Raw genomic sequence first — 13,705 nt, 5'->3', positions numbered from 1 at the left:
TGATGTTACTGCTTCTGGTGTTACTTCCTCTGGTGTTACTGCCTCTGGTGTTACTTCCTCTGGTGTTACTGCCTCTGATGTTACTTCCACTGGTGTTACTTCCACTGGTGTTACTTCCTCTGATGTTACTTCCTCTGGTGTTACTGCCTCTGGTGTTACTGCCTCTGGTGTTACTGCCTCTGGTGTTTCTTCCCCTGGTGTTACTGCCTCTGATGTTACTGCCTCTGGTGTTACTGCCTCTGGTGTTACTGCCTCTGGTGTTACTGCCTCTGGTGTTACTGCCTCTTGTGTTACTTCCACTGGTGTTACTTCCTCTGGTGTTACTGCTTCTGGTGTTACTTCCTCTGGTGTTACTTCCTCTGGTGTTACTGCTTCTGGTGTTACTGCCTCTGGTGTTACTGCCTCTGGTGTTACTTCCTCTGGTGTTACTGATTCTGGTGTTACTGCCTCTGATGTTAGTGCCTCTGGTGTTACTTCCTCTGGTGTTACTTCCTCTGGTGTTACTGCCTCTGGTGTTACTTCCTCTGGTGTTTCTTCCCCTGGTGTTACTGCCTCTGATGTTACTGCCTCTGGTGTTACTGCTTCTGGTGTTACTGCCTCTGGTGTTACTGCTTCTGGTGTTACTTCCTCTGGTGTTACTTCCTCTGGTGTTACTGCCTCTGGTGTTACTTCCTCTGGTGTTTCTTCCCCTGGTGTTACTGCCTCTGATGTTACTGCCTCTGGTGTTACTGCCTCTGGTGTTTCTTCCTCTGGTGTTACTGCCTCTGGTGTTACTTCCTCTGGTGTTACTGCTTCTGGTGTTACTGCTTCTGGTGTTACTGCCTCTGGTGTTACTGCCTCTGGTGTTACTGCCTCTTGTGTTACTGCTTCTGGTGTTACTGCTTGTGGTGTTACTGCCTCTGGTGTTACTGCCTCTGGTGTTACTTCCACTGATGTTACTTCCTCTGGTGTTACTGCTTCTGGTGTTACTGCTTGTGGTGTTACTGCCTCTTGTGTTACTGCTTCTGGTGTTACTTCCTCTGGTGTTACTGCCTCTTGTGTTACTGCTTCTGGTGTTACTGCTTCTGGTGTTACTTCCTCTGGTGTTACTGCCTCTTGTGTTACTGCTTATGGTGTTACTGCTTCTGGTGTTACTTCCTCTGGTGTTACTGCTTCTTGTGTTACTGCTTCTGGTGTTACTGCTTCTGGTGTTACTTCCTCTTGTGTTACTTCCTCTTGTGTTACTGCCTCTTGTGTTACTGCTTCTGGTGTTACTGCTTCTAGTGTTACTGCCTCTGATGTTACTGCCTCTGGTGTTACTTCCTCTGGTGTTACTTCCTCTGGTGTTACTGCTTGTGGTGTTACTGCCTCTGGTGTTACTGCCTCTGGTGTTACTTCCACTGGTGTTACTTCCACTGGTGTTACTGCTTCTGGTGTTACTTCCTCTGGTGTTACTTCCTCTGGTGTTACTGCTTCTGGTGTTTCTTCCCCTGGTGTTACTGCCTCTGGTGATACTTCCGCTGGTGTTACTTTCTCTGGTGTTACTGCTTCTGGTGTTACTGCTTCTGGTATTACTTCCTCTGGTGTTACTTCCTCTGGTGTTACTGCCTCTGGTGTTACTGCCTCTGGTGTTACTGCTTCTGGTGTTACTGCCTCTAATGTTTCTTACACACACATAATGTATGTGTGTGTGTGTACTCACCTAATTGTGCTTGCGGGGGGTTGAGCTTTAATTGTCTCTTTGGTCCCGCCTCTCAACTGTCAATCAACTGGTGTACAGATACCTGAGCCTACTGGGCTCTATCATATCTACATTTGAAACTGTGCATGGAGTCAGCCTCCACCACATCACTGCCTAGTGCATTCCATTTTCTAACTAAAAAAAAATTCTTTATAACGTCTCTGTGGCTCATCTGGGTACTAAGTTTCCACCTGTGTCCCCTTGTTCGTGTCCCACCCGTGCTGAAGAGTTTTGTCTTTGTCCACCCTGTTAATGTGTGTGTGTACTCACCTAGTTGTGTCTGCAGGATCGAGCATTGACTCTTGGATCCCGCCTTTCGAGCATCGGTTGTTTACAGCAATGACTCCTGTCCCATTTCCCTATCATACCTGGTTTTAAAATTATGAATAGTATTTGCTTCCACAACCTGTTCGTGAAGTGCATTCCATTTCCCCACTACTCTCACGCTAAAAGAAAACTTCCTAACATCTCTGTGACTCATCTGAGTTTCAAGCTTCCATCCATGTCCTCTCGTTCTGTTACTATTCCGTGTGAACATTTCGTCTATGTCCACTCTGTCAATTCCTCTGAGTATCTTATACGTTCCTATCATGTCCCCCCTCTCCCTTCTTCTTTCTAGTGTCGTAAGGCACAGTTCCCTCAGGCGCTCTTCATACCCCATCCCTCGTAGCTCTGGGACGAGTCTCGTTGCAAACCTCTGAACCTTTTCCAGTTTCATTATATGCTTCTTCAGATGGGGACTCCATGATGAGGCGGCATACTCTAAGACTGGCCTTACGTAGGCAGTGTAAAGCGCCCTAAATGCCTCCTTACTTAGGTTTCTGAATGATGTTCTAACTTTTGCCAGTGTAGAGTACGCTGCTGTCGTTATCCTATTAATATGTGCCTCAGGAGATAGATTAGGTGTTATGTCCACCCCCAGGTCTCTTTCACGCGTCGTTACAGGTAGGCTGTTCCCCTTCATTGTGTACTGTCCCTTTGGTCTCCTATCTCCTAGTCCCATTTCCATAACTTTACATTTGCTCGTGTTGAATTCTAGTAGCCATTTCTCTGACCATCTCTGCAATCTGTTCAGGTCCTCTTGGAGGATCCTGCAATCCTCATCTGTCACAACTCTTCTCATCAACTTTGCATCATCCGCAAACATCGACTTGTAGGACTCTACGCCTGTAAACATGTCGTTAACATATACAAGAAATAGAATTGGTCCCAGCACCGATCCTTGTGGTACTCCACTTGTTACTGTTCGCCAGTCCGACTTCTCGCCCCTTACCGTAACTCTTTGGCTCCTTCCTGTTAGGTAGTTCCTTATCCATTCTAGGACCTTTCCCCCCACCCCCGCCTGCCTCTCGTGCTTGAACAGCAGTCTCATGTGCGGTACTGTATCAAAGGCTTTTTGGCAGTCCAGAAATATGCAGTCTGCCCAACCATCTCTGTCCTGTCTTATCCTCGTTATTTTATCATAGAATTCCAGAAGGTTTGTTAGGCACGATTTCCCTGTCTAGAACCCATGTTGATGTTTGTTCACAAACCTAATGTTCTCCAGGTGTGCAACCAGTCGTAGCCTAATTATTCTTTCCAGTATTTTACAGGGGATGCTTGTCAGTGATACAGGTCTGTAGTTAAGTGCCTCCTCCCTATCTCATTTCTTGAAGATCGGCACGACATTTCCCTTCTTCCATCAACTGGGCAATTCTCCTGACATAAGTGACTCATTAAAGATCATTGCCAGAGGCACGCTGAGGGCCTGTGCTGCTTCTTTTAGTATCCACGGTGATACTTTGTCTGGTCCAACTGCTTTAGTTGCATCTAGAGTTGTCAACTGTTTCATTACCTCCTCTGCTGTCACCTCTATATCTGATAGTCTTTCATCTAGGGTAACCCCTTCCAACAATGGGAGCTGCTCAGGCTCGGTAGTGAACACTCCATGGAAACTGGCATTCAGTGCCTCGCAGATTTCCTTGTCACTTTCAGTATATGCCCCCTCTGTCTTCCTTAGTCTTGTCACTTGGTCGTTCACCGACATTTTTCTTCTTATATGACTGTGTAGTAACTTAGGTTGTTTTTTCGCTTTGATTGCAATATCGTTCTCATAGTCCCTTTCCGATGTTCGTCTTATGTTAATGTAATCGTTCCTAGCTCTGTTGTATCTGCTTCTGTTGTCCTCTGTTCTTTGTCTTCTGTACTTCCTCCACTCCCGCCTGCTGGCCATTTTTGCTTCCTGACACTGTCTATTAAACCATGGGTTATAATATTCCTTCATATTTTTTCCCTTTACCGTTGGTATAATTCTCTCTTCGGCCTCCTGGCATTTCTGTATGACTAGGTCCATCATATCTTGGACTGTTTTTCCTCTAATTTCTTCCTCCCACTGCACTTCACCCAGATAGTCCCTTATCCTCATATAGTCCCCTTTCCTGTAGTCAGCTCTCCTTTCCCAGATCTCTTGTCCCATGGTCATAAGTTTGAATTCCATCATGTAGTCAAAGACTAGGACACAATGGTCACTGGCCCCTACAGGTATTTCATGCTCTAAATTCTCGATATCTTCTACGTTCTGGGTGAAAATCAGGTCTAATAGGCTCGGTGCATCTCCTCCTCTTTCCCTTGTGTCTTCCTTCACATGTTGTGTCAGGAAATTCCTGTCTATAACATCTACTAATTTTGCTCCCCACGTTTCGTCCCCTCCATGGGGATTCCTTGATTCCCAATTTATCTCTCCATGATTTAGGTCCCCCATGATCAGCAGCTTCGCTCTCATTCTGTGGGCTAGTGTTGCTGCCTTCTGCAGTTCATCTATACATGCTTTCTTGTTGTCATCATACTCCTGCCTGGGTCTTCTACTGTTTGGTGGGGGATTGTAGATTACCAAGATCACAATCTTCCTCCCATCTACTGTCAGAGTTCCATGTATGAAGCTTGTGCACTCATTGGTAACTCGATTTCCCAGGTCTTCAAACTTCCATTTCCGCTTTATTAGGAGTGCTACTCCCCCTCCCTGTCTCTGTGTTCTCTCTTTTCGTATCACCTGGTACCCTTCAGGAAAGATTGCATCTGAGATCATGTCATTAATTTTAGTTTCCACAATTGCAACTATGTCAGGATCTGCTTCACTCACTCTTTCTTTTATCTCTTCTGCTTTATTAGATACCCCATCAGCATTGGTGTACCAAACCTTGAGATTCTTCATGGAAACTCTTGTACCAGAGTTCTCCCTTTCTCTGGGGGTCTGGGGGGATCTGGGGGATGTCTGGGGGATGACTGGGGGCGGGGAGGGTCCGGGGGATGTCCGGGGGGATCCGGGGGGTGTCTGGGGGGGTCCGGGGGGTGAAAGAGTTCAGGAGGGGTGCTTGGGGGGCTACTGGGGGCTGGGTTTCTAGGAATGTAGGTAGGAGGGTCTGGGGTAGGGCCTGGGTAGGTAGGCCTGGAGTAGGAAGGGCATACTGGGTCTGAAGATTAGGGAGGGCATAGAGGGGTTGGGAGATAGCGTAAGGTTGGGAGACAGATAGAGGTTGAGAGGTTGGGAGGGGGAAGGATAGAGGGGGTGGGGGGGACCTCCCACCTCCCTCGCAAGGGTGGGGGGTCACATGGAAGGAGAGGGGATGAGGAGGGGTGAGGGCTGGGTAGGCTTTGGGTGTTGAGGGGATGAGGCCTGGGTGGGTTCTTGGGGTTGAGGGGATGAGGTCTGGATGGGTTTTGGGGGTTGAGGGGATGAGAGCTGGGTGGGTTTTGGGGGTTGAGGGGATGAGGGCTGGACGGGTTTTGGGGGTTGAGGTGATGAGGGGGTCCTTGGAATGTGGGATGAATTTGACTCCAGTGGGGTCAGAGGGGTCAAGGGATGTGCTGGGGAGATAAGCAGGGGCGGCTGATTTGGGGAAGGGGTGACCTGAGAAGCACGTGTGAGCTGGTTAGCATGGGGTGGATTAGCACTGGGGTGTGTAGCTGCGCTCAAATGGGAAGAGTCGTATTGTTGTTTGCTTGCTCTGTGGGCAATCTGTTCCTCCTTCGTCATGAATTTGTCAATAAATACGTTGTAGTAATTTTCGCTACCTCTGAGTAGGTGTTTGTGATGCAGTATGTAATCCACTGCCTCTTCGTTAGTGAACTGTACCAGGACAGGTCGTTTCCTGTTACAGTTGTATGGTCCAATGCGTCGGTGGACTTGCACCTCATTCCCTGCCATCTGGGCTCTCATGTCTCTCAAGATCCCCTGTAGTTCCAAATCCTCAATCTCCATCCTTTCCTGCCTCGATGGTGCCCTGGCTTCAAGTAATCCATGGATTATGATTGTCCTCTTTCTCAGTTCAGGGTCATGCTGGTGGCCCTCTCCCTGGCTGACCCCCACCCCTCCTACACCCGCTACTCCACCTACTACTACTCCCCCTTCCCCTGCCAAGCTTCCCTTATTCCTGCCAAATTCATTAGTAAGCCTAGATATTTCTCCTTGCCATTCTACCCTGCTCTTCCTGATTTCCTCTTGAATATAATCCATAAACTCTTGTTTGAGTCTTTGAACCTCGCCCTGTATCTTATTAAAGACTTCACTTTTAATCCCCTGGATTAGATCACCTATCCAAACATCCCTCTTCTCTACAAATTTCCCAATCATCTTCTCCACAAACCTATCTTCTTCCTCAATCATAATACTGTTGGACCTAGACCCCCTTCCTGACCTAGTCATTGCTATAATGCAACCTTACCCACAGGGGTTCCAAGTATCTTACCGTCCTGCTAACACAATAGGTGAGTGAATCTCCAAGCGTCGTCCCACGTGGTGGTAGAAGGGTTGCTGCCAGGGTGAGGTCACGCGGTCAGAGGTCGGTGAGGTCTGCTCCACACTGCACACTGCCACAATACTTCCTCAACTATTTTGAATTACGCTATTTAAACTGTTTTTCTTCACTACCTTATGGCTCTGGCCAAAACTCAAGGTTTTTTCATTCACTTGTACACACTTTTTCACTTCGAAGTTGCCTGATTACCCCTCCCACTCCACTAGTGAACCAGGAGCTCCCAACCCACGTCCACCCAACACGATGATCACAAGACAAGTGTGTGTGTGTGTGTGTGTGTGTGTGTGTGTGTGTGTGTGTGTGTGTGTGTGTGTGTGTATTCACATAGTTGTATTCACCAAGTTGTGCTTGCAAGGGTTAAGCTCTACTCTTTCGGTCTGCCTCTCAACTGTCAATCAATCAATTGCTATTAACTACTAATTTTTCACACACACACACACACACACACACACACACACACACACACATGGGGGCCTCGTAGCCTGGTGGATAGTGCGCAGGACTCGTAATTCTGTGACGCGGGTTCGATATCCGCACGAGGCAGAAACAAATGGGCAAAGTCTCTTTCACCCTAAGTGCCCCTGTTACCTAGCAGTAAATAGGTACCTGGGAGTTAGTCAGCTGTCACGGGCTGCTTCCTGGGGTGTGTGTGTGTGTGTGTGGTGTGGAAAAAAAAAAAAAAGTAGGTAGTAAACAGTTGATTGACAGTTGAGAGGCGGGCCGAAAGAGCAAAGCTCAACCCCCGCAAAAACACAACTAGTAAACACACACACACACACACACACACACACACACACACACACACACACACACACCGAGGTAGCAGCCTGTATCAGCTGTTTAACTTAAAGGTAACTATTTACTTTTAGGTGAAGGTGCATCAGGGTGAAAGAAACTGCCCATTTTCTCTGCCTTGGCCGGGCATCGAACTCGGGCCCTTAAGACTTCGACCCTCCGAGCGCTATCCACTCTGCCGCGAGGCCCCTGTACGTGTGTGTGTACTCACCTATTTGTACTCGCCTACTTGTGCCTGCAGGATCGAGCATTGGCGCTTGGATCCCGCCTTTCTTGCCGCCGGTTGTTTAAAGCAATGACTCGTGTCCTACTTCTCTATCATACCAAGTTTTAAAGCTATGAACAGTGTTTGCTTCCTCAACCTGCTCCTTTAGTTCATTCCATTTGCCCACTACTCTCACGCTAAAAGAAAACTTCCTAACATCTCTGTGACTCATCTGAGGTTCTAGCTTCCACCGATGTACCCTTGTTCTGTTAGTATTCCGTGTGAACATTTCGTCTATTTCCACTATATCAATCCCTTCAGTATTTTGTACGCTGCTATCATATCTCCTTACTCCCTTCTTTTTTCTAAGGTTGTCAGGTTCAGTTCCTTCAGTCGCTCTTCATATGCCATCAAATGCAAGTCCGGACCTAACCTTTTCCAGTTTCCTAATGTGTTTCTTTAGGTGGGGACTCCATGATGGCATACTCTAAGACTGGTCTCACGTAGGCAGTGTAAAGTGCTTTTAATGTCTCCTTACTTAGGTTTCTGAATGACGTTCTAACCTTTGCTAGCATAGAGTACGCTTCTTTCGATATCTCATTTATATGTGCTACAGGAGTTAGATTTGGTGTTGCGTCCACGTCCAGGTCTCTTTCTTCAATCGTCACAGGAAGGTAGTTTTCCTTCATTGTGTACTGTCCCTTTGGTCTCCTGTCACCTGATCTCATTTCCATAACTTAACATTTCCTCGTGTTGAACTCCAGTAGCCATTTCTCTGACCATCTCTGCAGCTTGTTGAAGTCCTCTTGGAGGATCCAACAATAGTCATCTGTCACAACTCGTCTCATTAGTTTCGCGTCATCCGCGAACATCGCCATATAGGGCTCGACTCATGTATACAAGTCGTTCACGTATATTAGAAATAGAACTGACCCCAGCACCGATCCTTGAGGAACTCCACTCGTTACTATTCGCCAGTCCGACTTCTCGCCCCTGACTGTTATTCTCTGGCTCGTGCTTGGTAAGTGATTCTTTACCCAAGCTAGGTCATTTTCGCTTACTCTCGCCTGCCTCTCAAGTTTGAACAGCATTCGCCCGTGCGGTACTGTACCAAAGGCTTTTTGTCAGTCCTGGAATATGCAGTCAGCCCATCCTTCTCTGTCCTGCCTTATTCTTGTTACTTTATCATAGAATTCAAGAAGGTTTGTTAGGCATGATTTCCTTTCTCTGAACCCATGTTGATGTTTGTTTGCATACCTGATGTTCTGTTCTCTAGGTGTGTAGCCAGTCTTAACCTAATTATTCTTTCAAGTACTTTACAGGGGATGCTTGTCAGTGACACTGATCTGCAGTTAAGTGCCTCTTCCCAATATCCTTTTTGAAAATAGGTACCACATTTGCCTTCTTCCAGTAACTGGGTAATTCTCCCGTCATAAGTGACTCATTAAATATCCTTGCCAGAGGCACGCTGAGAGCCTGCGCTGCCTCTTTTAGTATCGACGGTGATACATTGTCTGGTTCAACCGCTTTAGTTGCATCCAGTGTTGTCAACTGTTACATTATCTCCTCAACTGTCAACTCTATATCTGATAGTCTTTCATCTAGGCTAATCTCTTCTTACAATTGGAGCTGCTCAGGCTCGGTTGTGAACACTCCATGAAAACTGGCATGCAGTACCTCGCAGATTTCCTTGTCGCTTTCTGACAAGGAAAGTTTTCTGTTCCTTCTGTTTTCCTTAGTCTTGTCAATTGGTCGTTCACCGACGTTTTTCTAATTATATGGCTGTGTAGTAATTTAGGTTGCTTTTTCGCTTTCATTGTAATATCGATTTCATAATTTCTTTCCTATACTCTCCTTATGTTAATGTATCCATTCCTAGCTCTTTTACGTCTAATCCTATTGTCCTTTGTCCTTTGTCCTATGTCACTTTGTCTCTGTACCTTCTCCACTCCCTCCTGCTTCTCATTTTTTGCTTCCTGGCACTGTTTAATAAACCATGGGTTTTTATATTCCCTCCAACTTTTTTCTTTTACTGTTGGTATAAAACTCTCTTTGGCCTCCTTGCATTTCCACTTGACTAAGTCCATCATATCTTGCACTGTTTTTCCTCTTAGTTCTTCTCCCACTGCACGTCTCCCAGATATTCTCTTATCCTCCTGTAGTCCCTTTTCCTATAGTCTACTCTCCTTTCCCAGACCTCTTGCCCCTTGGTCACAGTTTTAAACTCCATCATGTGGTCAAAGACTTGGACACAATGGTCACTGGCTCCTAGTGGTATTTCATGTTCCATATTCGTAATGTCTTCCTAATTCTTGGTGAAAATCAGGTCTAATAGGCTTGGTGTATCCCCTTTCTTAACCTTGTTTTACTTCACATGTTGTGTTAGGAAATTCCTGTCCATAACGTCCACTAATTTTGTTCCCCACGTTTCTTCCCCCTCCATGGAGGGATTTCTTACAAGAAGAAAATGACAAAAATAGTCAGGAGAATGGAAAGGACATATGAAGGGTTAGGTAATAACATGGAGCACACAGATATCATAACAACATTGATATATAAGGGCAGAGAGAGGGCGGCATAGTGGCAGTGATCCACAACCCCCACACACGGACTCGTACACAAATATGAAGAGAAACCCCATAATCAGACGATGAGTTCCCCAGGATGGTGCAGGAAGAGGTCATCACATGATAGCAGAGTCACTAGTTATGACACTTCTCTCGGGGAGAATACAATGAGACACGGGGAAATCTTCCGAGAAGGATAAGAATGAGAGTTATTTGAGACACTCCACATTGTCTTTGTAACTCCGTGTTACGAATCAATTATTACTTCAGGGGTTTTAAAATGTAAATGAATGTCTTTTTCAACAATTTATTCAAACCAATTTTCTAACATGACTTAAGTAAACTGTAGATGTACACTAGTGGTCTACGTTCCTTGTCAGAGATCCCCACAATATTCTCAACCCTTCAAGTTATGTAGAGTGGTGTAGGAAGCTTGAAGAATAAAGAAGCTTATAAGAAGATAATTCCAAATTTGGTGTGAGGAGAGGGCCAATCAGATCACGCAGCCTTATAAGAATCATTGGTGATTACATATAAATTCATATATTACACTGAACGTCATATATGGCATCTGAAGTGCAGATATATAGACGTTATTGTGATCATATTGCAAAGACGATAGTTTATGTGTCAGTAATGGTATAGTTATGTGTCAGTAATGGTATAGTTATGTGTCAGTAATGGTATAGTTATGTGTCAGTAATGGTATAGTTATGTGTCAGTAATGGTATAGTTATGTGTCAGTAATAGTGTAGTTATGTGTCAGTAATGGTATAGTTATGTGTCAGTAATGGTATAGTTATGTGTCAGTAATGGTATAGTTATGTGTCAGTAATGGTACAGTTATGTGTCAGTAATGGTACAGTTATGTGTCAGTAATGGTACAGTTACGTGTCAACAATGGTATAGTTATGTGTCAACAATGGTACAGTTATGTATCGCCTGTGTTCAGACACTCTGGGGCCACCATAACATCGTCACTCTCTGGACGAACGGACGCGGTTGGGTCAGTTCCCCGGCTGAGCCGTCAATATCATTGGCTAAACATTTTGATAAAAAATATTACCTTCTCTCTGATTGGTCAAGCGAAGAACACTAGTAATATCAAGAGAGACGAAGGTGTACTAGATCAATATTACTAACTACGATGAATCAACTGCTTGTTGCATCTTGCATACGGGTCTTCGTAACACTGCTGCTTAAGGAATTGATAACACAAAGTGAATCTTGGTTCTGATCTCGATTTCTTTGGCCGAACGGAGACGCTTGAGAACGTTTTCTGTCATCTACTGCGACTGTTCACTTTGTGGTAAATGGATGCCAGGGAGTGAGGAGACTGTTGTGGTCTACATCCTGAGGATGGTCAGTCGTAGGCCTAGAGAGACCTGGATAAGCCTAAGAGGTTTGGTGTCTGGGACAATGGGACAATAAATATCCTGGCCTACTGTTGCAGGACAACATTGCTGGCAGGATTATACAACTTTGTGTCAACTCTGCTGATAAAAGTGGTAATTGTTTAATACATAACAACAATCACATATCAGTTTTTGTCAAACTCAAAGTTAGAGCAGTTCATAAAAAAAATAATTTTTTGTTCATTTTCATACTGGCCAATTATTGCAGCTGATAAAAATATATGGTAGAGACCCATTACCCAGATTGATGAGCACTGTAGCAAGGTTAAATGTGTACACACACACACACACACACACACACACACACACGTGTGTGTGTGTGTGTGTGTGTGTACTCACCTAGCTCTATTCACCTAGTTCTGCTTGCGGGGATTGACCTCTGGATCCTTAGGGGCCCCCTCTCAACTGTCAATCACTCAACTTTTTTTTTTTTAATCTAAAAATCTGATAGAAAATCTGCCTATTTGTTTCCACCATCGAAGGGGGATCGATCCCCGGATCCTAAGATTACAAGTAACGGGCGCTGTTCACTCAGCCACCAGGCTCCTTGGTGTGTGTGTTTGTGTGTGTGTGTGTGTGTGTGTGCGTGCGTGCGCGTGTGTGCGCGTGTGTGCGTGCGTTTGTGTGTGCGTGTGTGTACTCACCTAGTTGTGCTTGCGGGGGTTGAGCTTTGGCTCTTTGGTCCCGCCTCTCAACAGTCAATCAACTGGTGTACAGATTCCTGAGCCTACTGGGCTCTATCATATCTACATTTGAAACTGTGTATGGAGTCAGCCTCCACCATATCACTTCCTAGTGCATGCTATTTACTAACTACTCTGACACTGAAAAAGTTCTTTCTAATGTCTCTGTGACTCACTTGGGTACTCAGCTTCCACCTGTGTCCCCTAGTGCGTGTAACACCCGTGTTAAATAATCCATCCTGGTCTACCCCTGTAAATTCCCCTGAAAATTTGGTATATGTGGTGATCATATTTCCCAGAGCTCTCCTGTCTTCCAGCGACGTGAGGTACAGTTCACGCACCCTTTCCTCGTAACTCATGCCTCTTAGTTCTGGGACTAGCCTAGAGGCATACATCTAATAAAGTATCATTTTTCCAGATTCGTCTTGTGCTTGACAAGGTACTGGCTCCATGCTGGGGCCGCATACTCCAGGATTGGTCTTACATATGTGGTGTACAAGATTATGAAGATTAACCTTACTCAATTTCCAGAAGGATGTTCTGATGTTAGCCAGCCTTGCATACGCCGCTGATGTTATTTTTTTGAGTAGGGTTTCAGGAGACAGGTTTGGTGTGATATCCACTCGTAGATCTTTATCTCTGTCCGTTTCATGAAGGACTTCATCTCTCATTTGGTATCCGGTGTCTCGCCTCCTATATCCTCCGCCTAGTTTCATCATCTTGCATTTATTTACTTGGGTTGAATTTTAGTAGCCATTTGTTGGATCGTGCCTTCAGTGTGTCTAGGTCGTCTTGTAGCTTTATACTATCTCCTTATGTCTTAATCCTCATAATTTTTGCATCATCAGCAAATATAGAGAGGAAGGAGTCTATTCCTTATGGGAGATCATTTACTTATATCTGAAACAGTATAGGTCCAAGGACTGATCCCTAAGGGACTCCACTGGTGACGCCTCGCCTCTCCGAGACTGTGACTCGCTGTCATGTGTTGATTAAGTACTCCCTTATCCAGTGGAGAACCTGCCCTTACATCGGATGTTTACACCAATGACTTCGGTCTTATTTCCCTATCATACATAGTTTTAAAATTATGAATAGAATTTTCTTCCACAACCTGCTCCTTCAGTGCATTCCATTTTTCCACTACTCTCACGCTAAAAGAAAACTTCCTAACATCTCTGACTCATCTGAATATGCAGCTTTCACCCATGTCCCCTCGTTCTGTTACTATTCCATGTGAACATTTCGTCTATGTTCACTCTGTCAATTCCCTAGAGTATTTTATATTTTATATGTTCCTAACATATCCCCCCTCTCCCTTCTCCTTTGTAGTCTCGTAAGGCTCAGTTTCTTCAGGCGCTCTTCATACCCCATCACTCGTAACGCTGGGACGAGTCTCGTTGCAAACTTCTGAACCTTTTCCAGTTTCCTTAAGTGTTTCTTCAGATGGGGACTCTATGATGAGGCGGCATACGCTAAGACTGGCCTCACGTAGGCAGTGTAAAGTGCCCTAAATGCCTCCTTACT

At 45.3% G+C, this 13,705-nt stretch overlaps 1 protein-coding gene across 1 annotated transcript; it reads right to left on the bottom strand.

Moving 5' to 3' along the window:
* Positions 1 to 1,107: 1,107 nt before the first annotated feature.
* Positions 1,108 to 12,897, bottom strand: LOC138353951 (cytadherence high molecular weight protein 1-like). Its single transcript, XM_069307386.1, has 2 exons — positions 12,699 to 12,897; positions 1,108 to 1,574 (listed from the first exon to the last, which is right to left on the bottom strand). Exons 1-2 carry the CDS (start codon positions 12,895 to 12,897, stop codon positions 1,108 to 1,110), a joined length of 666 nt encoding a protein of 221 aa, XP_069163487.1.
* Between the last annotated feature and the right edge of the window lie 808 nt (positions 12,898 to 13,705).

The sequence above is a fragment of the Procambarus clarkii genome, chromosome 60, assembly GCF_040958095.1.
Source record: "Procambarus clarkii isolate CNS0578487 chromosome 60, FALCON_Pclarkii_2.0, whole genome shotgun sequence".
Classification (NCBI taxonomy): Eukaryota; Metazoa; Arthropoda; class Malacostraca; order Decapoda; family Cambaridae; genus Procambarus; species Procambarus clarkii.
This window is presented reverse-complemented; position numbering and strand designations above follow the sequence as displayed.

Coding starts and splice junctions, on each gene's coding strand:
- LOC138353951 (XM_069307386.1), bottom strand. CDS start 12,897: ATGATGAAACTAGGCGGAGGATATAGGAGGCGAGACACCGGATACCAA. Junction 1,575..12,698: donor AACATCCTTCTGGAAATTGA/GTAAGGTTAATC, acceptor CAGTAACACCAG/AGGAAGTAACACCAGAGGAA.